The 25,774-nt window shown below is 37.3% G+C and overlaps 1 protein-coding gene across 3 annotated transcripts in view; it reads right to left on the reverse strand.

The window, feature by feature from the left end:
* Positions 1–879: 879 nt before the first annotated feature.
* Positions 880–25,774, reverse strand: part of LOC124785323 (double-stranded RNA-specific editase Adar-like) — a 142,733-nt gene continuing 117,838 nt past the window's right edge. For 2 of the 3 annotated variants that reach the window (XM_047254170.1, XM_047254172.1), the window contains exons 7-13: positions 15,006–15,268; positions 14,781–14,889; positions 10,612–10,771; positions 8,327–8,478; positions 8,110–8,252; positions 2,767–2,960; positions 881–2,051 (exon numbers count right to left, since the gene is read on the reverse strand). In XM_047254170.1, coding sequence (XP_047110126.1) covers positions 1,932–2,051; positions 2,767–2,960; positions 8,110–8,252; positions 8,327–8,478; positions 10,612–10,771; positions 14,781–14,889; positions 15,006–15,268 — 1,141 coding nt within the window. In that variant the 3' untranslated portion in view covers positions 881–1,931. Of the gene's footprint in view, positions 2,052–2,766; positions 2,961–8,109; positions 8,253–8,326; positions 8,479–10,611; positions 10,772–14,780; positions 14,890–15,005; positions 15,269–25,774 lie in introns of all 3 variants that reach the window. The other variant, XM_047254171.1, reaches the window with a different exon arrangement.

Genomic DNA, 25,774 nt, shown 5'->3' on the forward strand with positions numbered 1-25,774 from the left:
CATTTTCTATTTGCCAAACATGTGAAATCTAAATTATAAAACCAAGCTGAATAACAGTCATCCCATTTTCCACAGAGTCTGTGTATTACAGAATAGAGCACACATTCAGCCCACCGTCCCACTAAAACTTGAGCATAGTGAGGGGCATGACTAGGAATACGGAGATAGGCTTCACTCCTTTGAAAGCATTGTTAAATACTTAAATGCATCACAGCCATCTTACCATCACTGACTCGTAAGCCTTAAAGTACATAAGGTGAAATATAAAACGTCAATATGAAATGTCTGTACCTCCAATTTTCCTTTCTATATGACATGTGTACAAGTCCATATATTCAGAAAAAGGGTAGCAACAAAAACTACATGTGAGTTAATGGGCACAATATGACTAATTTAACACAAATTCTGACATAAATGAAAGCAATGGCAATGTTCTGAGAAGTGTAACTCAGTCTTATGGTGATACACACTCACTCATCCTTCATCATTCTTACAAAGTACAAAAATTACATTTCTAAAATGACTTTTAAAAAACGTGAACACTCGCTGAGCTGACATACCTTCCCCACCTAACCATGTAAAGTGAAAAAATGCTGCTATACAGCTTAACATCCTATCAATAAAATTGAGATTGCCATTAGTGCAAATATGGCACATCACAACACCATACATTATCAGTCAAATCAAGGACACAAGAACTTAGCATTGTAAATCAGAGATAATGTATTTTGGTTATTTAAAAATATTTAAAAAAAGAGAGGAGGAAGAAGAAGAAGAAGAAGAAGAAGAAGAAGAAGAAGAAGAAGAAAGAGAGAGAGAGAAGCAGTAGCGTGTTATGTGTGAAAATGGGGGGCGGGGGGGGGAGGGGGGGGAGGGAGGGAGGGAGGGCATTTAGATTTTTTAGTTTGTTAGATTTGTGCAAGTTTATTTGAAGTTCATGCAATTCAACGGCTACATATAAATTATTTTAGAAGTGAATAATTACTAACAAAATTATCTGTTGTTGTGGAAATTGTTTAACGTAGACAAGGGTGCAAAAATTGAAATTGTAGAATAGGATATAAAGTAATTTAGTGTAATATGCGAACTTTTGGTAGATTGTACTGTACAGAAGCTTACTGATGTTTAAGGTATCCTTTAGAACAACTGTATTACCTACCACTCCTATACTGAAATATCACAAAACTAAATGATACTAATTCAATAACTTTTGAGTATAAGGCAGCCATGAGCAGTTAGTGTAAGAAATCTACTGAAGCATGTGCCGAGGGTAGTTGAAGTAGATGAGAATGTGAATGTCCTTGACTAAAGACAATGGAAATAAGCTGAAAAGCACTTTCCAGCAAAACATTAAATGTGTGTATATGAAGTACTGCTTTAATGCACAAAAAAAATAAAAATAATTAGTATACAAAAATATATATACACTGTCATAATAAACTTCTTCAAATACTTGTCATTCCATAGTATGTACACAATTATATGAACAGACCCATGAAATCATACCAATAACCACAATTGTCTACAACATTCACAAACATAGAAAAACAGTTTTGTACAGTTGCTTGTCTTTCAATAGTTCATTTAAACAGAACAAAATGTATAGTTTAAAAATTGTAAAAAATGAAAATAAGCCTTGTGAAACTTTTATAAAAGTGAATGAAAATTACAGACGTCTTAGTGACTTTTGACAATATTACCGTACTGACAAGAAATGTTGAGTGAGGTGGGTTTCCAATGGTTAAAAATACAGCTATTTTGCTGTACATTTTTAGTCCTTGCACAAGAGTAATTATATCTCAGTGTTCCTGCCTCTGCCCTTTACTGACGTCAAGTAACCTCTTACTGTTAATAACTCTTGTTGCATTGGAATGGGGGGCTGAATGATTGCTCTATCCTGTAATGCAGGCTCCATGAAACTTACTTATTAGTCATTCATTACTTTGTTCTAAACTCCCATTCACTTCGAACTGATCTTGTTCAATTGGCTTTTTAAGCCACGTTCCCAAGCCAGCCTTGACAAATGCAAGGACCAACTGCTCCTTTGCCATCTGAAAATCAAAATTAATTTTACTGTACTGATGGACAGGTAACTGAGTATAACAAAAATAGGTACAACTAATGGCACAGGTACTAGAGGACCTAATATTTTACGAGAAATAGGAAAGGGCCGGAGAAAATTAAGCTACTCGGGAATTACACTACCAAAGACTACACATAAAAAATGAGCGGGATGTGAAGAAATTCGAAAAAGGTAATATTGAATGAAATCAGCATATCTGAATGACTATTGTAAGGTAGTGAAGCATCAAGTGATTACAGTAAGTTGAATGGATTTACTATTTTGAGCTACAGGAAACAGCTATGGGAAAATAGAGACGGGTCTATAATAATTTTGAGGAAGATAGAACATATGACGAGAGAGTTCACCACCTAATCAGGCCTTTTGAGCTTAGGTTTTCTGAACATTTCCAAAACAGATTACTGCAAATTCAATGGTTTCATTGAAGACTAAATGGCTAATTTCCTTCCTCATCCTTATTCTACCCAAGTTTGAATGATATTTTTAATGATCTTTTCCCCTTTCTATTTCCTATTCTAAGAGGAGCAAAAGGAAACATGATGCGGAAAGGAGAGGTTAAACACAGCCTTATTAACTGCCAACCTGATCACAACTACTTATTTTTAAATGGAAGAATGTGGTTCACTTCACAACAGTAGCAATTCACTCTCTCTGCTACTAATGAATAAGAAAAATGAACACACCTGATATTCACGTACAGCAAGCTTTGCATCAGAATACAATGCTGGTTGCTTCACAGTGTTCACTTTTGTTGTGCCTTTTATTCGTCCAGCTAGATTCAGGAATCTAGTAAAAAAAGATTGCTTGGAAAGCCTTGATGCTGTTCCACTCTCATCCTTTCCAGTTACTGAATTTATTATTTCTGGGCCTTCCATACCTAAATTAAGTGATAATATTAGTCGCTTACAATGAATAACAAAAGAAAACACAATTTAACAAAGTCTTACAAGATGTAGATACAAACCAAGTAAATTAAAAGACATAATATTACCCTTATCAAATGTAATATGAGAAAAACAAATAAATACAAGATTTAGGAGTCATATAATTTAAAATTAAAGAGCCTGAAAGAAACTGATTAGCAGAGACCAAATTATTTGCATATTTGGCTCTTTTTCACCGGTTATTGCATATTTTAAACTAAAAACTAGTGACTATGCATATTTTCACTCTATGTTTACAATATTTTAAAAATATAGATGAGCTGTCCCTAGCTCAATCTATTTTTGATATCTACAGATTCACTGCAACCTAGAACTGCGTGCAATCGCTGACAGAGACGTCACTGCCTAGCAAAATCATTACAGGAGAGGAACAGGAACAGGCAGACAGAGTCAATGCTACTGCGCCCGCACCCCCGTTTCATTCCCTCTGTACAGAACACATCAGCAACAATTAAATTAAACTATGCAAGCTTTTAGTCACACTGCCATTGTTTCAGTTTAGCTTTCTATTTACTACTACACAATTGGACATGTTTACGACGTGTAGTGTGTAACGTGTTGTGCGCAATGATGTCCAGAAAAAGGAATGCTGTATCGTGGATAGCTGACCATCCTGGAACATTTACATATGACGGAATTGTTTTATATTGTCGAGTTTGAGAGAAAAATGTTTCCTGCAAAAACAAGTTTCAAATAGATCAGCATGATAAGACAAGTCTTCCTTCGAAGGAACACAGAAGGAAGGACCACAACAACAACAACTTCTGACAACAGCAAATTTCAATAGCAGGGATTTGTCCAAAGGTAACCAAAAAATTTAGTTTAACATGGATCCATGTGAAGCATTCATTGAAAGCAATATTCCTCTTCACAAACTTACAAACTGTATCCTCAAAGGCATCCTGCGTACTTGTGACTGTTACATTGCAAATTTAATTGTTGGTGCTCTAAAAGAAGAGCCTCCTTCTTCCTATTTAGCGGCCTGCAAAGAATCATTCTACGTGAACCATTCCACGATTGCCAGATTTGTGAAGAAAGGTATTAGAAAAATATTTCCAGAATCTTCTGCAGATGAAAGGGTGTGTGTTTATTTCAGATGCTGCTCCCTATATGATCAAAGCAGGAAAAGCCCTCTGAGTATTTTTACCCCAGTTTGATTCATGTGACGTGCTTTTGCTCACGGAATACATTGTCTTGCTGAAGAAGTATGTTCCATGTTTGTGAATGTAAATAAACTGATTTCATCCATAAAGAAAGTGTTTCTAAATACTCCTGCTCGCATCAAGACCTACAAAGAAAATGTACCAAATGCGCCTTTGCCTCCCGAACCAGTGGTAACTCATAAGGGTATGTGGGTCGAAGATGTGTTGTTTTACAATCAACATTTCGATGCCATTAAAAGGGTAGTAAATCACTTTGATAGTGCAGAGGCTTTGGGCATTTCGCCACTGCAAGGAAGCTTTTGATGATTCCAGTATTAAAAAAAAGACATTTCTGTAATTATCTCTCATTCATCCCATATACCTTCACGTGTTAAAAGGCTTGAAACTCAAGGTTAGGCATGGAATGAATCTATTCAGTTAATGAATAAAATATTCTAGTGAACTACTCATTGCCAGAAGTATTCCCAAGATAACTTACAATAACCCAGGCTTTGTACCCTTAGGTCAAATTGATAATTTTATTAATGGGACGGGTGAACTTTTACCAGAAACAATAAGTGCCAAGATAGCACCCAAATTCAAATACTGCCCAGTTACCTCAGTTGATGTAGAACAGTCCTTTTCCTGCTTATAAAAATGTTTTGAGCAATCGATAACACAATCTTACTACCGAACATTTGGAACAGTACTTGGTCGTTTGTGTTTACAATAGTAGAAATCCTTGGGTTACAGAAGAGATACTGAATTTAATTGGTGAAAGGAGAAAATATAAAATTTCAGGAAATGAAGCAAGCAAAAAGGAATGCAAACGTCTCAGAAAAGGTTTAAGAAGAGATAGCTAGAGGACAAATGTAAGGATGTAGAGGCATCTGTCACTAAGGGTACCATAGACACTGCCTACAGGAAAATTAAGGAGACCTTTGGAGAAGAGAGAAACACTTGTATGAATATCAAGAGCTCAGATGGAAAACCAGTTCTAAGCAAAGAAAGGAAAACAAATAAGTGGAAGGAGTATATAGAGGGTCTGTAAGAGGGCGATGTATTCGAAGGCAATATTATCGAAATGGAAGAGGACATAGGTGAAGATGAGGTGGGAGATATGATACTGCGTGAAGAATTTGACAGAGCACTGAAAGACCTAAGTTGAAACAAGGCACTGGGAGTAAACAACATTCTATTAGAACTACTGATAGCCTTGGGAGAGCCAGTCCTGACAAAACTCTACCATCTGGTGAGCAAGATGTAAGAGACAGGCGAAATACCCTCCGACTTCAAGGAGTATATAATAATTCCAATCCCAAAGAAAGCAGGTGTTGACATATATGAAAATTACCGAACTATCAGTTTCATAAGTCACAGCTGCAAAATACTGACAAAAATTCTTTACAGGCGAATGGAAAAACTGATAGAAGCTGACCTCAGGGAAGATCAGTTTGTATTCTGCAGATATCTCTGCTAGTGTCTGTATGTGTGTGTGTTTTAATAAACATTTCCATTTTATGATACATATAGGATTTATACAAGATAGTAGAAGGAAAACTAGTGGAAATCAAATCAAGGACCTCACGAACACAAAACTTACTCAGTAGGAATTCAGCTAACAGATTCTTTCAACGCATTGCAAATGTCAAACTCAACAGCACTTTTAAATCTAATCATCAAATGCTGTTGCTTCTTTTTTTCTCATACTACAGGGTGTATACATAGGCAAGAAATAAACTTCTGGATTTTTCCTGGGTTTCCCGGTTAAAAAGACACTTTTCTGGTTGAAAATGCACTTTTTCCAGGTGAAAGAAGATTTTTTTTCCATGTTACGTGATAATATACGTTCCCTCGGAGCTGTAGAACGTATCAATCCTTTAAATGGTAAAGGTTTTATATACTGGCATAGAATTCCCGGCACTCTCGGCACAGAACAACACATTCTGGGAATATCTTTAATGCACAGCAACATGTACACCGCATATTTTGGTATTACAAAAGTATAAATATGAATTCACAAACTAAAGCATGGTAGTTTCTGTACACTGAACACGAAAATATAACAAGTGCGATGCTCATGCTACAATACAGAAAAACAGACCACAGTAGTTCTCTGAGTGGCATGGTAGTCAACTTTGAATTAGGGAAAATATGGCGTGATAATACGTATTCTTGTTTTGCGAAATATGATTACTAGATGATATTTTTAATCAAGAAGTCCGCCCCTGGTAGCTGAGTGGTCAGCACGACAGACTGTCAATCCAAAGGGCCCGGGTTCGATTCCCGGCTGGGCCGGAGATTTTCTCCGCTCAGGGACTGGGTGTTGTGTTGTCCTAATCATCATCATTTCATCCCCATCGACGCGCAAGTCGCCGAAGTGGCGTCAAATCGAAAGACTTGCACCAGGCGAACGGTCTACCCGACGGGAGGCCCTCGTCACACGACATTTCATTTCATTTCATTTTTCATCAAGAAAAGCTAAGCTTCCACGTATAATACTGGTTGTCAAAACTTTTTTGCTTTTTTTTTTCCAAGCACATAGTTATGCAGGATCCTAAGAGCAAAGCTTATTGCAACAGCTCAATATTTCTGATAAGCACGAACGCAAATTTCACTGCTGTGCACCAAACATTTCATGGATCACCTGGCAGAATACATGTAGCATTGAGCATTTTGACTTTTCCATAGGAAAGCCATTTACATGTAAAATTGCTCAAGAACTTTTTGCCATCATTACTGTATAATTTGAAATTTATGAAATAACTAATTTTGGTGTGTATTATCGTTTAAGATACATCAAACACGTATGTGCCAGCAAAAGTTTAAATGATGGCACAAATGGCTGGTCTTCTGAGCCCAAAATTTTTCTATGTGGCTGGTCTCAAAGTATTAAGTTTTGAAAGAGTTAAACTCTCCACAATTTTAAGAAATTCAAGCACACGTTCTTTCAAGTAAATAGTTCCTCTTGAGTAAAAGGAAATTTACTGTGAAAGTAACACTCCTAAATCCACCATTCACAATATTTTTCCATAATCTGTTAGCAATGTAAACAGTGTGATGTCACACTCGCTGAAAGTAGTTTGTTGTTCCGAAGTATTGTATAGTTTTCATCATAAAGCCTCCGACACATTTTGCTGTCTGCAGACGCTTGTATGAGCACCGTGTTTTGTTGTTATAAATAGCACACTTTGTTTGCAACTGAAGTTTTATTTTGCTGTTATTCTCTCAATTATGTTTTACTGCTGCAGTATTATTCTGCAGTAGTGTATCAAAGTAAAATTTTTTGTTAGAGTGTCAGTTCTTAACAGTCAAAATGACAGAAATTCAAATGAAAACTAGTATAATGAAAAATTCCCAGAATCCTAAAATATTCCCTGGTATTTCACAGATTTCTCCCAGATTTCCTGCGGAGTATACACCCTGTACTAGTTTAGGTGGAAGATGAATCAAGAAGTTATAACAACACAGTACCAACAACTTTTTGTTTTGAGAAATAATAAAATTTTTGTTTCCTCATGTTTGAAGAAGAAACAAAACTATTGTGTTAATTAAATTTTCAGATTGTAGTCCTACGAGAAAATGGTCACAAAATGTAAATTTGCACTTACAGTGTATTACTGTAGTATTTTAGTTACAATGGTACATACCAGACGCCTAGTCAATTACGTAAGTAGCAAGCTAATACTGTTAGGTGTCAAGCGTACTCATCTGCATTGGAGTTTCTTTTATAGTCTAAAAACTGCATTTCTTAACAGACATTATATGAATTGTCCAAAACTAATTTAGAGGAACACTTTCTTCATACAAAGCTTCAAAATTTTTCTTTTCACAATTTAAATTCTGTGAAAATGTATAACGAAGAGAGATTTTAGACCAGAGATGTAACATAAGATGTACCACTTCAGTGTAGAAATAAAAGAATGATAAATATCCATACCTACAGTCCAGTTGACACTATAATTTGGTGCTTTTCCAGGTTGACGAACTTCAGGTGATGTTATAAGACTCATAAGAGGTTTGTTTAATCTATACGGAGGTGGCAACCCTTGTATAGTACTTTCGATTCTTCCACAGATAGCTCTGTACGTAGAAGAAAACAGTTAATAAACAAGTAGAAACTTATGCCGTAACACAAATATATCATCATACATTACCTATACATGTGACTTGGGTGAAAAAGGCTGCCAAGTACAATACTTTCTAGGTAAACAGGTTCAATGAAATGGGATAGCAAAGCCCCCTGCACACCAACAACATTCCACCTCGCAATTTTGTCAGAACATGACATAGTTAAAAGCCTCTGTCCCTGCAATAATTCAAAATGCCTATTAATGCCAGGCTCTCTAAAAGTATTTATGTCATAAATTTAACACAGGTTAATCTATGTGAAAAAAAAAAAATATATATATATATATATATATATCTAAAAACAAAGATGATGTGACTTACCAAATGAAAGTGCTGGCAGGTCGACAGACACACAAACAAACACAAACATACACACAAAATTCAAGCTTTCGCAACAAACTGTTGCCTCATCAGGAAAGAGGGAAGGAGAGGGAAAGACGAAAGGATGTGGGTTTTAAGGGAGAGGGTAAGGAGTCATTCCAATCCCGGGAGCGGAAAGACTTACCTTAGGGTGAAACAAGGACGGGTATACACTCGCACACACACACATATCCATCCACACATATACAGACACAAGCAGACACAAGGGCTTTAAATATGTCTGCAGACACAAGGGCTTTAAATATGTCTGCTTGTGTCTGTATATGTGTGGATGGATATGTGTGTGTGTGCGAGTGTATACCCGTCCTTGTTTCACCCTAAGGTAAGTCTTTCCGCTCCCGGGATTGGAATGACTCCTTACCCTCTCCCTTAAAACCCACATCCTTTCGTCTTTCCCTCTCCTTCCCTCTTTCCTGATGAGGCAACAGTTTGTTGCGAAAGCTTGAATTTTGTGTGTATGTTTGTGTTTGTTTGTGTGTCTGTCGACCTGCCAGCACTTTCATTTGGTAAGTCACATCATCTTTGTTTTTAGATATATATTTCCTACGTGGAATGTTTCCCTCTATTATAACCATATATATATATATATATATATATATATATATATATATATATAATGGAAGGAAACATTCCACGTGGGAAAAATTATATATAAAACCAAAGATGAGGTGACTTACCGAACAAAAGCGCTGTCACCTCATCTTTGGTTTTTTAGATATATAGACACACACACTCCAACAACCCTTCAATGGAAATGGTTTGTGAAAGCTGGACTGTGTTTCTCTAGCAATGGAGCATTTTAAAACAATATCACATGAAAAACTATAAATTCATCTTATAGTGGAGATGCTGGAGTTGCAGATATGCACAACAAAAAGACTGCCACAAATAAAGCTTTCGGTCATTAAGGCCTTTGTCAGTAATAGACATTTCACACACACACACACACACACACACACACACACACACACACAAATGCAACTCATACACATGACAGCAGTGTGGTTTCAGTTGTCTGAGACTGCAGTCGTGAGTTCAAGTTGTGTTTGAGCGCGCGGGTGTGTGTGTGTGTGTGTGTGTGTGTGTGTGTGTGTGTGTGTTGGTGTTGTTGCTCCTGACAAAGGCCTTAGTGGCAGAAAGCTTTATTTGTGACAGTCTTTTTGTTGTGCCTATCTGCGACTATAGCATCACAGCTATATGGTGAGTAGCAACTTTCCTTTTCATAATACTGCTACATTCCATACTGGACTTTCCATTGTTTAATACTCATCTTAAATACATCTCTGTTATACATTCTTTACTGATGAAAAATCTACTTCCAGAATTACACACACAACCAATTAGTAGTAAATATGGTTGCTTTTCAACCAATGCTGCTGATTAAATGGAAAAAATACATTTCTTAATAGCCACTTAAATAAATTTTGTGTAATAGATCTGAGGCACAGGCCTCATTATCGGTCATTTTTGATGACAGAAAAGTTGTTTGACACAAGCATTAATAAGATTCTTCAGTGGCAACTCTGTGAAATTACTTCTACTCCTCCTACTGACATAATTACTCACATTACACTTTGGACTATGTCTCATCAAACTTTACATGGAGCCCACTGCATTTTAAAGTGTATTTGTGTGAAATAACTTTTGTACAAAATGTGCACAGCTTCAACCAATGTCAATCTTTGTAACAGAACCATGCATCACACCTTTCATTTTGCATTCAGATGCAAACAACTTTCAGCGTTACAATCTTTCAAAGAGAAGCTGACTCACACAATGAGTTTCCAAAACTATTTACATCATGTTGATAAAGTTATCATAAAATTTTAACATATTACGTAGAGACATTACCCATCACAAATTTTAAGTTCACAAGAATATCTCTGACTAGTTTCTTATAACATGTAACAGTATATAACAAGCAGATTACCTGCAAGACACCATCCCAGGTCTGAATTCCATCACTTGATTTAACTGGTATAGTACCTTCTCCAGACTCTATTTTTGTCCGAAGCTGACCACGAGCTCTTCTGTTGGGATGTTTATCCAGGGAGTCATCTTGAGACACTGCTTCATGAGGAGAAAATATCCTTCGGATTAAAAGAGAAGAAATATCATTATTAATAACACAAATACAATATAAGTATCAGAAATATAACAATACTACAAATATTGCACAAAATAAATTGTTCATTACTAATTACGTAGTTAAATTAAAACAAATAACAACTAGTTATCACTGTTAGCATTCAACCGCGATTCTTATACACATATTTTAACAACATGTTTCGAGAGACAATGCTCTCGTCATCAGGTTGTAAAGTCTATGTCATGAAATTAAACGGTCTAAAAAGACAAAATAGGTATATTGACTGCCCTATGCACGAGACTATGGAAAGCAGCTTCTTTATAAGCCTGCGGATGGCATGAATCATTCGGGATCACGGCATCAGTCGTAGTTTGTTTTCTGTAAACGGAGAACGCATGTTTTTTGCCCTGCTTTTTTATATTCAGGTCCAGGAACTGTAAACAATTGTCAGTTTCATACTCCATGGTAAATTCTATTTTATTATGTGCGTCGTTGAACTTTTTTACTAGGAAATAGTAAAAAAGTTATGACAAATCAGCTGTTGCGAACCATATATATGAAACAGGCCATCCCCTTAATAGCATAGAAGATAACGTAGAAATATTGCATGTAGAAAAGAAAGGGAGGAAACTTGATTTACTAGAGGAATTCGAGATAGCTATTCGTGAAAAGAAGCAAAGCAATAGACTAAATGCACAAGATAATTTTAAAGAAATGAGATTTTTTAGCGGGTTTTTAGAATTATTATAGGGTAGGTATGCGACTTTAAACTTGTAGCATGTCACTGACGGAGCTGCGAGAGGCTAACGATGGAAGACCAATGCAATAAGGAAATAAGGCGCCCAATAGCATAGCGTTACCGTCAAGCACACGGCTGTAACCACGCCACAACGCCTAGGCACATCAGTCCACAACAGCTCCCGAACCGGCACAGTGCGATAGCATACTTGGTAGCTATGGGACAGCCATCGAGTTGTGTCAACAACTTCAATGTAAGACGAGGACCCACAGTCCAATATACTTTTAATTCTGTTTTACTCTATGGACTTCCCAACTATTTGTGATGGTATTTTGCCTTTTTAGACCGTTTAATTTCATGACATAGACTTTACAACCTGATGACGAGAGCATTGTCTCTCGAAACACGTTGTTAAAACATGTGTATAAGAATCGCGGTTGAATGCTAACAGTGATAACCAGTATAATGACAACTGCTACCTCGACTCCATAATGGATTATATTAAAAATGACAACTATATATTGGGGACAGCAAAAGTAACAGCTGGCATAACAACTAAGATATCTCCTCTGCCTTCCATGCATGTTTCCTCCATTATTGCATTCTTAATGATCAACTAATACTGTAGTTAAGTGGTAGCCAAAGCTCCACTGTTGAGCGTTTCTATTCTTTATTTTGAAAGAGCTGTGGTTTATAGTGAAATGTCCTGTTTTTAAGCATTTGCCTATAACACCATTTCTAAGATTCATGCATTCATTTGCTCAGCATACCTGTTTCAATCTCAGTTCAAGGCACAAATCAGAGTTTTCATTTCTTTCCCTGGTGAGCGTAGAGCAGTGGGCACAGGTCCAAGGGAAATGGTGGAACCCTGGAATCTAAGAGCATTAACCCGCATTCCATCTCCCCCCCCCCTCCCTCCACTTAAAATGTCAAACTCAAGGATGCCATATGGTATATGCCTACAACAGCAGAACCCCGCTTTGGTTCCTGCAGCAGGCACACCGTTTTCATACAATCAATGCGCTTGACACACGTAGCAAATGGTCACGTCACTTGTTCCCATGCCGCAAGCATACGCAACTACGCAAATTGTAGAAAACTTTATCTAAGTGGTGAAACATATTAGACCTTTAATTGTTTGTGTGGGCCTCTTAACATTTAGGTACATAAATATGAATCTTTTTAATTTCTGTAAAACATGAAACAGATTTTGGCCCCAATTTGCTGTCCCTAAAATCTGCCGCCCTAGACTCCTACCTACTCATCCTGCTGGTAAATCCAGCACTGATCAAACCAGCCTAAAGACAAAGCTGAAAAAAATAGGTTTAAAACAACACATAATTTAATGGAAAATGTGGAACTATGAATACTGAAAGAAAAATACTTTGCCACAACTGATGCAAGAATAAGAGTCCAGAAAAATGTCATTTAGGTGAAACTGGGATCTTTTACAATTTAATTACATCAGAAATTTTCTCTATTTGGAGGAAATATGCGATAGAGACAAAAAGGAGTAAAGAAAATTGACAACACTGTTGTATATTAATACTGACAATTATGTTTGGATAACTGCAGAAAATTTTTACAAGGTTACTTCATAGGTTATATCTTACGAAGAGGGCATAAGAAGAATTTAATCCCAGGATTAAAGTTTTGCATTATTTACTCTCATAAAAGAAAATTAAATATTTCCACTACAAAGAAGTCAACTTCATTACTTGAGGTACATGCAGTAATGAAACTTAGCATTTTATGGACTATGCTGATGTTTGTTGTTGCCTGGTATGCAGTAACTCAACATACTGCATTGGACTGCTCTGAAAATGATAGATGTAGCACAGTAACAGCTGGTGTAGATGATGATTTCTGTGCTGAAGAATGGGAAACCATCACATATGCCAAGCAAGTTTAGAAATTTTTCTTGTGATGAGAGCCCAACTTTCACACTCCAGTTTTATCTCCGTTTTGATGTGCTGTGTCCAATCTTGCAATTTGAACAATACCCATTCTCTCACAATTCGGCTCTGAATTGAACTTTTGGGAACGGGCGCTGATAACCTCGCTGTTGTGCGCCCTAAAACACTAATAATCATCATCATCTTCACACTCCAGATACTGTTGGGAACTATATTTCCTCAATTCAGTCAGTTCTTGGCATTATCAACCTACTGGAGGAACAGTTAAAAATAAAGTGGTGGGTACAATATTTAAGATGTTTTTTCTTAACTTCCTTTATTATGTTCACCATGTGTGATCATAAGCTGAATAAAACAACTTTTTAGAAAAAGCTATTTCTTTTTTATGAGGATGCATCCTTTAAATCTAAGATACCAGTTGGTGATTTTTGATGTGACTTGAAGATGTAGGAGGCCCATGTGGTCAGCCTTTGTTGACTTTCCAAACCCTGGAGAGCTGCTACTTCTCATTCAGGCAGCTTTCCAATTGGCACAATGAGGCTGACTGGACCCTGTTCCAGTCCTCCAACCAGGAAAAAAATTCCTGGCAGTACTGAGTTCTCTGCATGGCATACCTGCATAACCAAATCCCCACTCTGGGAATACTTGCACTTAAGAAAACAATATATGTATCCTCATTTTATATTTATTTGTCTTCTAAGCTGTCACATTAATTCTATGCTGTGACAAATTATGTTCCCCATTTGCTGGTGGTGTGGTGGCACACAAAGTTTGTTATCTCAGTGACCACAATTTGTACCTTTAATAACAGAAAACAGCCATTGCAAGGTTTTCTTTAGATTTATGAAATATATAAAAAATTCTACACAACTCTCACTCAACATTACACTATGTGTGATATCTTCTGGTTTCCCTCTTAACAATTCACTTTACAATTTCTATGACAGGACTGGAAGTTCCAAAACCGTCTTCTCATATTTTGCAACTGCAAATAAAAGATAGCTTAATGTAATTCACATAAAAGTCCTAAAAACACTGCAATGACGACAACAGTAACAGAGCTGTAAGTGATCTGAATGTCACTGAATAGTAGAAGAAGAATTAGAAGAAGAAGACAGAAACATTAGACAATTGAATCTATTTCATAAGTACTGTGATTACATGTGGATAATAAAAGGAGGGGAGAGGAGAAGGTGTGGGTGTTTGAACTTCTCCTTACTAGTGACCACACATCAAACGTAAGTCACAGAACTATCACGACAAAGATTGTGAGAAGGGAAGAGAAGAGAAGAGCCACTAGCTAACAGCTTTACATTATAATTGTTTTCAAAAATATACAGTTTCTCGTTACTTACCTTGCATCACCACATGGAGCTGTGCTAATATACAAATGAAATTTTATGTTTTCCTTCAGTTGATAATACCCCACTGGATTAAAACTGAAGATAGAATCCTGTGCTGTGCCTTGAATTACAAAGGACATATTTCAATAACAAGGTTTATTTATAGAACGTACTGTAAAATAGATTATATTGATGCATTTAACTCTTAATCACAAAGTACTGATTGATGCTACATACTTTCATCAGCATGTAATTCCAGTTGTGCGAAGAGGAAGTCACAAAGACAGCGGCGTGCCACAATTTCGGCATGTGTGTCATTAAGTGCTGCACCATTTACGCTCATATGTTCACCATTTACACATTTGGTTCCAGTTGTAACACAGATCACTTTTGCGTCTTCCATCTGTGGTCCTGTGGTCATCACAATTCCCGCCAGTACCTTTCGTCGAGCATGGTTAGGTTGTCGTTCTATTAAAGATGTGAATTTGTTTATTACTAACCTGCAAATAAGGGGAATTGACAAGACCATTATTTGTTAACATGAGAGTTTTCAACTCGCTCTAAAAACTTATTCCACAAAGAAACAAACTCAATACATCAAAAATAATTTATTATTACTCATAATGGACTCTTTTTTACATAATAGGAGAAACAAGGAGGCAGAGCAGTAGTACAGCTCCACACAGCTGATGGTGCTGCCAAGTGAAGCATAAAAGTTTGGACCATCTGCATGAGCTGACATTGCACACAACTGGACTTGTTTAAGACTCAATGAGCAACAGTTTTGATCAAGAAAAGCAAATAAAAGGTCTACAATTTATTACTGAGAAAGTAAAACACAGTCCTAGCTGCAACAGGTTCTAAAAATGTCATCTGACTAGGTCATGCCACATTCCAGTTTGAAGTAGTACATGTTGTTACCTCACAGTCCAAAGATGGAAAGTGGTAGAGGCAAATGCCTTCACAGGAACTTGCAGTGGCTTGCTGTTGACATTACTAAATTTCACTTCAATAATAATGAGACTGTAGATCTTTAAGTTTTCTTGATTAAAACTATTGCTGGTACTATTCTACAAGTACAACTGTGTGCACTGTCAGCTCATACACATGGTCCAAATTTTTATGTTTCACCTGGCAAATAAGAATGACAGTGCTGACAAAAAGTGTTAATGAGCATGCAAGCAAAATTTAAAAGTTAGGTAAGCCAATTATGTGTAAATTACAGCAGGTAGGACACATTGCTGGTTGGAGTGGGATTCAAGATTTTACAACAAATAATAGCCAGATACGGAAATGAAACACAGATGATAAGCAATTTAGACAAAAAGAAAATAGAAGCTTTCGAAATGTGGTGCTACAGAAGAATGTTGACGACTAAGTGGGTAGATCATGCTAACTAATGAGGTGGTACTGAACAGAATTGGGGAGACAAGAAATTTGTGGCACAACTTTACCGCGGGGGGTGGTGGTGGGGGTAAAAATTGTAGGGGGAGAGCAAGAGATGAATACAGTAAGCAGGATGCACTAGTTATTTGGAGATGTAGAGGCTCGCACAGGATAGAGCAACGTAGAGAGCGGCATCAAACCAGTCTTCGGACTGAAGACTAAAACAACAACAACAACAACAACAACAACAACACCAAATATGAAGAAGCAAAAGTGCAACAATATGAATTAATGTATTATTAGATGAAAATTTCTGCAATAATGTGAACAGTATAAAGAAATATTAACTATGACACAACTATTTGGAAAAAAAGAGTATAACGAATGCGAATGCATGCCAGAGGATGGCCTGATGGCATTACTTGGTACTGCAACTATCTTTTCTGCTATGTAGGGCTTTGGTGTATAGATGTATAGTGTAAGACTGTAGCATTTGTGAGAATACTGGAGTGCACACTATTATTACTATGTTCCCCGTTTCAAGGCTTAAACATGATAGTGATGACATCATGGGAAGGTCTTCAATTCACTTTACAAGTTAACATATCGCTAGGATTTGTAAACTGTTCCTAGTACGCTAAACTTAATGCAACAATAATTTTAGTGAAAGAAAGGAGTTAAGAATTGAAGAAGCTTGATATTATTGGATTTTTCCCCACAGCGAAAGTTATCATCCATATCAGACAGCTATAGTATCACAGTGATAATCAGCATTAGAAATAAATCACCTTTAAAGATTTATGTATAGCAATCAATGATAAAAATTTAAAAGAAGCAGAGCCCAGCTTTTATTTCAACTTCCAGCAGGTCCAGAGAGAAATCATTCTTTGTAGTAACATAACTTGTATACATTCAATTATTTTGTTGTCTTAACTTATTTAAAACTGTCATTGCACACAAAATTTTGTAGTGATGAAGTTCACTAATATACATTTTGTCATTCAATTTATCAAGGCACCAGAATTCAGCATCAAATTCAGGTAAAATTAACAAAGTAATTTGGAAATTAATCTTGTTGCAGGTTAGTAATTTTAATTATCATTAACTGCAAAGCTAAATTATATCCTAGTTTGTTTCAAATTACAAATACAGCATAGCCAACCACTGCTGCAATGCAAACCCCCCTGAAGTGTCATGATTTGCATGTCAAGACAAGTTACCATCAAAACTGACAAGTTAATGATACTTTCAGATGAAGTAATAGATTGCAATATAAACAAGATTTATAATACTTAAATTCAAATAACGGTGTGGCAATTTGTATGGAATATGGGAATGCTAACGGAAATGGATTTTACCATTAAAGTCATGGAAATCTTGAAATAGTCTAAAAGAATCATGGAATTCTGAGACACTGTGCAGACAAAAATTTTCTAAGTCATTTCTTACAAATAAGTCTGACATTATACTTTCAAAAGAATTGTTATAACATTACATCAGGAAAGGTGAAGAGAAGGACTGAATTATTGTAGCTTTTACTGTTCACTCATACTACCTCCATCTTACTTATCAGCTTGCATTATCTTCATTGTGGGCTGCAGGCCCCTAAAGCTTCATGTCCATTTTCTGAAAAATTGGATCCCTGTCTCTACATGCTTCTTTTGTAGATCAGCACAGTACATTGGACAGGAAACAAACCAATTATGTTCCTATGAGGATATCTTATATACTTGAGGATTATAGGTTATCAAACAATGACATGAATAGTGACGGATGACAATAAAGAATTTGCAAGAGCAACAAGACCTTATAACTTATGGAACTGTTGATAAAATTGTAAAGCCTATTTGTATTTGGGTTAACCAGTAGCAGTTTATGTGGTAACTTGCAAAAAACGTGTGCTATTGAAAACTATAACAATAATTAGTTCAGGAAAATTAGGAATGTCATTAAAAGAAAACCTGCAAATCTCAGGGAAATCTTGTAACTGAACACTTTCACTATCCTGAGATGAGTTACAAGTGACTAGCCTACATTTCTACCTTTGCTTCACTACGTCATACCTTATTATTTAATGCACAAAATTAGTCTATTTTTGTCACTAGGGGTCTTGTCGTCCTAAGGATAAATTTAAGCCTTCTGACTTGAAAGTTAAACTCAAAAATTTATTAAGAGACAGCTGATTTCTCATCACATACTGTTGTGCTAACATCCCCTCGTCAGACTTCACAGCCCACGGTGAGGAAGGCCAGCTTTCTGCACATGGAATCATGCTGCCAGAAATGGAACATCATTGGTATGGCACTGTGCAAGGACCAGGCCTCCACAGCTGTGACCTGGATTATCCCACACTGGGGCCCACAACTGCCTCGGTTGGCAATGCGATCAAAAGCAGCTCCTTGCCATAATAAAGTGAGGCCAAATGACTGAAAGTAGCTTTCTTCAACAGATGCTTATGTCAAGACATAATCCATACCAGCTGACCATCCCATGTGCACCAACCAGTATCAATCAATGTTTAGATGAATCATCTGCTAGCTGCTGGTCTTTGGGCCACTGCTAGACCTGATGCTATCAGGGCTCAAGCGGCATCCATCAAATGGGGGTCACCTCCTGGATGTCCTGAACCAGCACCTGCGTGTCCCAAGGGGTCTTAGGTTTGAAGCCTGCACTCCAGTGTGGCTCGCACCTGGCGCACTGCCAGAGCTGCTGGTCATCTGGTGCACTGCTGGGGAAACACCTTATGCCAATCTCAAGTCCACAAGGCTGCTGCCACTGCTATTCACTGAGGCCACTTGCCAGGCCAACAACCATGTGCCACCATAGCCAAATTCGCCACCTTGTGCTTTGCTGAAGCATATTCTGGGGACAACACACATCAAAGTGACACTGCCTTTGTCCACTGTATGAGTCTCTTGCTAAATATAGGCTGATACTGATACTGGTGCGCATCTAATTCCATGACCACCGGGAAACTGGTAAACATACTCAAAGAGCACACTAACCCGAGATGGGCATTCTGACAAATAATCGTGACATTAGCTAACTGAGCTTTTCTGGTATGGTAATAATATAGTGTAGGCACACATCATTTAAGTACTGTTAGCAAGCTCTCCATCTCAAGAACACATGACATGCAACCAATGATTCAATGTCAGAAAGAGCAAAATATTTGACAGACTAGTCAGCACAAAGTTTTCTGTGTATAAAATTCCATGTAAATCTGGTATTATCATATTACAGAAGATTGCATTCAGAAAAGAATAAAATGGAATGAGCTGAATTGGATACCACTATGAAAATGGCAGCTTCACAATGTTTCAATAATAGTGACATCACGTGCTTCAATTAGTCTGTAAAATATCACTTCTCTGGAAATTCCATTTCATTTAAAATGTCACACAGTACCACTTAGTAGAGAGAGAATTATAAGTTGACACAATGTATTACTATGGATGCAATAATAATCTACGCCAAATTGCATTGTCTGCACTTTCCTTTTTACCTTCCCGGAAATTCCTAGTAATCATGGGTGAGTCACTGACACCAGCAGTGGAAGAAACTTGCCTGCTGTGATAATAGTGCCAAAGTTGGTTGAAAACCATAAAAAAGTATGTTCAATAATGGGAAGTTCAAGTTGGAATATCAGCTCTCAGAGATAGTGATCACATGTACATTTAGAAAGAAAAACACCCACACATTCATTCACACAAACAAGCACACCTGACACACACACGACAGCTATCTCTAGCTTCTCCCAGAGAGAGAGTCATGTATGAGTGAGGTGTGCTTGCTTGTGCAAATGTGTGTGTAAGTCAAGTTCGGCTGAAATCTCAATGTTTTAACAGTCTTTTCATTGTGCCTGTCTCCAACTCCACATGTCATCTCTACTGCAAGTAGCAACCTATTATTTTGGTCAGATGAGTCGAAGTCTCTACTTCACTCCATGGATGAAAATGTATGTGTGTAATACTGATCACAAGACAATTTTGATTCATCACGTATGGTGTTCATTGTACAGCTTCAGCTGACACATGCAGGTGTCTTAAAGGGACACATTGGTACATTTGTGACTGGGTGTACACAAAGGTCTTGTACTTTAGTTCAAATACAGAAGATGTTTTTTCAAGACAGAATTGCAAACGTATACTTACAGGAAAATTACTTTAAACACAAACTTTCACCATCATTAGGGGCCCACATAGCCAACAGATTCCAAGCTGTTGAATACTTGTGAAATAATACCCAAGGTAGTACAAAATGTCACTCAATGTGGCAATTGCCTCTATGCCAAAACTGAACATCCTATTGTGTGCAGCGAAGTATACTGCATTGCTTGTTTTATTGCTTATTTGTCAAAGGTAAATGTGGTGGTGTGTATGCGAAAATATTTCTGTATGAAACAGTTATAAAGCAACAATAGACTACACACGAATTCACATTTAAAAAAAATAAAAAAATAAATTAAAAAATAAAAAAGCTTTAAATGTTCCATTAAGGTTTATCCTTGCAATGAGGAAAACAGCAAGCAGCCACTGTTAACAACACTATTTATTTACGCAAAAGTGCCGATACTGGTTTTGAATCGACAGGTTCATCTTCAGATAGCTGTTAACATTTAAACACAAATTTGTTGATGTTCACATCAGTTTTTCGCTGTTTATCCTCCTTGTAGTGAAAGTTCCCTGGGGCAGCGGTGTCCTACAGCAAAAAATTATGAGACAATTGATCTATTTAACTGTAACTGTACTTAATAGCAATTGAACACAACGTGAACAAATCTTTAAGGTAGAACTATTTAATTTTAGGTTGTTTACGATGAAAATCTTTATGTAGCAAATGTGTACTGCTTGTATTCACAAATTAGTGACGAGTATAAATAGCACTCTTTTTATCACAGAGTGGCCGAAAAATGTGGAGGAGGAGGAGACTAGTGTTTAACAACCTGTCGACGACAAGGTATTGAGAGATGGAGCAGAAGCACAGATAAGGGAAGGACGGGGAAGGAAATCGGCCATGCCCTTTCAAAGCCTGACACTACCTATGGAAATCATAGAAAACTTAAATCAGGGTGGCTGGACAGGGGTTTGAACTGTCGTACTTCTGAATGTGAGTCGAGTATGCTAACTACTGCGCTGCCTGTATATGTATATACTGTTTAATTCTGCACACCATCCAATTTAATTGACAAAAATGTCTCATTTTTAATAGTTCTGGCAGTCACCACATAAGCATTGTTTTGTTTTCCTCTTCATTATGTGATTAAACATTGCTGGTGCAACGCTGACATTTGATGAAAGGAATTATAGTTTTTTTCTACACTGTTTGACAATTACTAAGGAAAAGACACATTGCTGGACAGGAATAATCGCGCACAATGATGGATGACATGACACACAGTACATAAGTACTAGAGGTGGAATGCTATATTTATAATTAAAAATGATACAGATTTCACCACAGGATAACAGACATAAATAATGTTCATGGTGGCACCGGTCAGACTCCAAACATGAAGGTTGAAATCAGCCTCTCATAACGGAATGTGGTTGCCTCCCTCAGGCAGTAATGCATATTTTGCATCTGTCATTCCACACTGGCTACCTAACTGTTGAGGAGTCCTTTGGGGATATCGTTCCACGCCTGTCTCAAGGTAGTTTTCAGTATTTGCATGCTTTGGGGAGTATGTTTTCATTGAGAAACACGTCTGCCAAGAGCATCCCCGGCATGCTCTATAGGGTTTAGGTCTGGGAAGTATGTAGACCATTCCACACGTCCAGTATCTTCCCTTTCCAGTGTCTGACACATCAGAGAACCTGTGTGGTCGGGCACTGTCATCCATAGAGAGAGAGAGAGAGAGAGAGAGAGAGAGAGAGAGAGAGAGAGAGAGAGAGAGAGAGTCGGGACCCACTGCACCCCTGCAGATGGATATGATAATCCCCCTGCAATACAATTATGCTGTAATTATACCTCGCACAAAGATATGCAAAGATGTTTGTCCATTGTGCACAATGCCTGCCCACACTAAAGCACGTAGGCCATACTGATGCCATTTATGAACATATTAGTCATTTGTTCCACAGCAAATGTCAGTTGCTTCTCATACGAGCACATGTAAGTTCAATGTTTTGGTTGGTTTCCAAAGTTGAAGGTTTCCCTGAGAGAGGTTCATTTTCAATGTGTTCTCAGCCTTCCAAAAGTGATTTGTGGCAGTGAAAAACTTGTACTCTTGATAAGGAATGTTCCCCAAAGGCCTGTTTCAACTTTTGAAAGGTCACACTAGTGAATTTCCCATGTTTAACACGAAATTTGATTGCATAACATTGCTCTAAATTCCGCTTTTCCACTTCCATAGCACACAACAAAAATAAAACTTCAATGATGCCAGCCCAAAAATCATGAAATGGCTGTACGGAACTGAAACTCAGACTGAGGATTTGGATGGGATGAATGCACTGGTCTACAGACTTAGAACACAGGATTGCCAGATCGCTCACTGTTGTCAGTCTCATTAATTTTCTAACAGCCTAATATGACAAACAGTGACAGCTTTGAACAGCTACAATGACTTCAATTTAAGCTAATCATTCACCGAAAATGAGATATTTCTGTCAGTTAATTTTCGAGTTATGAGCCATTAAAAAGTAAATACATTTTCTTTGGGCCTCTCTGTATATCCAAATGGTGTAGCGCACGCATGCACAGGTTTTTGCCACATGGAAGGCTGTGTACAAAGACGGCAATATGAGAAATATAACACTACCAAAGAATTTCTCTCTTAGATATGTTACATGTACACTGATGTGACAATGGAAAATTTACCAAATACAAACATTTCACTACATGCAATTTACATTTAATGAGCACTGATTACACATAAAATAAACAAACAAGGAAACCAATTTGTTAGTAAAGTTACTGAGATGATACCTGTAAATAATATCATATGCACAGGAAACAAAACAAACGATGAGAAAAAATTGCAAATAAATAAATGAATATTAAGACAATGAACAGTATACGAATAAGTGACAGCAAGTTGAAAATTAACTATTGTATTAACCTTTTAAACTCTGCAAAGCACCCACAGGGCACCTTCGTGCACTCTTATTTAAATCACAGTAAAACAGTGGCAAGCACAGCACGGCACAGAGAATTGCAAGAGTCTCTTTGTGGAAACAACAAGGCCCCTAACAGTTAGGGTATACATTAAAACAAAATTGTCTGCCTGCATTCAAATATATTTACACAAGCATTAAAATACAAAACTTTTCATTGCATATTCCATCATAATTTCACTTCAATTATTTACAAGTGACTCACCGTCGTCATCAAAATCACTGTCATTTAGACATTCCTCTAAAAGTTCTACAATGTATTCCTCAGAAAGAACTGTATAGGAAGAACTAGCCATTTTGCATGTACTATCTTCAACATAATAATTACCTTTCTCTCAACACAACTGCCACAGTTCGACACTGAGTTAACATGCACTTTCCGAGAGTGCAGTACTATGTAGCATTGATGCCTAGTACAATCAGATTTGAGAATGGAGCCTGTGTGAGCTATAAAAAATCCTGTTGAATGAGGCTTGACATTGGAATGGAAAACAAAATTCAAAATGTCGAGTGCCACTCACTGATGGAGTGAACTGGGTTAACGTATGAGTAAGTGGGCTGTAATATTTTTGTGTAGTGTTTAATTTCGGGTTATTGTTAGCATGCTGTTATTGTCAAAGGGTGTAGTTTTTGTTTCAAACTGGAAAGCAGAAAAATGAGATTTTACAGAAATGCTGCATTGGCTAATTCAGTCTGTTCATTGAGGAGATGAAGTGGTGATTTGCTTTTATGTAAATATATGTGTCTCTCTCAAAGTAAAGTCATAAGGCTACCTTTCTGTGTTAATGCTGCACGAATGTTGGTCTCCAACTAACTTAATAATTTTATCTGTAAAATTAGCTAAAACTGGGTGTGCGGAAAACAGGCATGTTACACAGGGCACTACAATGAAACCAACAAGTATTACAGTCAAAATTGCAATACAGGGAAACTGGATGAAAAAATAAAAATAAAAAGCCAAGTTTGTCGACATTAAGGGACCCGAACTTAGAAAATGGTTTGGGCTTGCTATCCTTATGCGAATTGAAAACAAAAAAAGCAAGGATCGATAATTACTGGTCAACAAATCGGTTGATAGACACACCAGTATTTCACAGAACGATGGCCAGCAACCGATTCCGACAAATATTATCTTTTTACATTTTTCCAACAACATTAAACCAAATCATGCCGACTGGCTTTTCAAAGTGCAATTCGTAACTGATTATTTTTCCAAAAAGTTTAAATGTTTAATCTAAATCAAAACATCTCAATTGATGAAGGAATGATACCGTGGCATGGACAGTTAGATTTTACAGTTTACAATGCGTCGAAAATTACAAAATATGGCATACTCATTCAGATGCTGTGTGATTTCCTCATTCAAGATATATTACAGCGTTGGACAACCTTTAGCAAAAACAGTGATGGAACTATTACTTGGATAATTATTATAGCAGTGTAGAACTTGCAGAGAAGTTACTTGAAAAGAAAATTTGAGTTTGTGGAACGACAAGGCAAAATACAGGATTTCCGGAATAATTAAAGGGCGCAAAGGTCAATGTGTTTGAAGCTTGTCATCAACGGAAAGGTGACAAGCAGCCAGCGACAAGCCAAGTAATCCGAATTAGCGCTGAAAGTGCCAAGCGAATAAATTTGTACGAGACGTGTGGATGGCAAAAGTGTTAACGTCACTTGCTAATATGATGAATGCTAAAGAAAAGAGTGATACTGCAAGGCACAATAAGAGTAGCATCCATAGTAGCGAATTCAGCACATCAAGTTCTCAATAAATGTTTTAATACCATGAGATTCAGAAAAAAAAATCTTTCTCATAGGAGCCTGAAATATAGACCGTACAAATGACGAAGAGGATGATGCGTATGCAAAGTAACTAGTCACAGAGTGTTCAACAGCACTAACATGAATTTGTCACCATGATGCACACAAATGATGAGTCTTTCCTGGGAAAATTGCCAGGGAGGAATTCAGTAGAATGATACACAGTCTCCCCGTGAGCATACCTGCCGTGATAGGCGGGAGCTTGAATCTCGGTTATTACCCATGCGAGCATAAGCACTTGCTGTCTCGTGGTGTGATGCAGTTTTTTTATGTAGCATGTTGTGTTGCAGGTGTAGAAAGTGTGGTGTGGCTTGAGTCTTAATACTTTGTTACAAGCTCCCAAGAATGGACTTTGTAGTGTGCACTGCACTATTCAAGATATGAAATGTTCCTAGCCATGTGGTGTGTCTGTTGTGGACCAAGTGCGGAACCAAACTTCAGTTTCGTTGCCTCGAAGAAGAGAACTGAGAGGTTATGGTGGAAGTAGGCAGAGGCACACGAGGAAAAAACTCTGCCGTATTAGCAGATGGTTGTAGTGACCCAGGTGTGTACAGGGCAGGGCTGGATTGGTAGAACCTATGTGCGGAGAACAACCATCACAATGAAATATCTGGATATGCTCTTCAATGCTCTCTATTCCACGTCTTCGAGAGTTGTCTGTATTGTAAATGTGAATACTGA

Source organism: Schistocerca piceifrons, chromosome 1 (assembly GCF_021461385.2).
Source record: "Schistocerca piceifrons isolate TAMUIC-IGC-003096 chromosome 1, iqSchPice1.1, whole genome shotgun sequence".
Taxonomy (NCBI): domain Eukaryota; kingdom Metazoa; phylum Arthropoda; class Insecta; order Orthoptera; family Acrididae; genus Schistocerca; species Schistocerca piceifrons.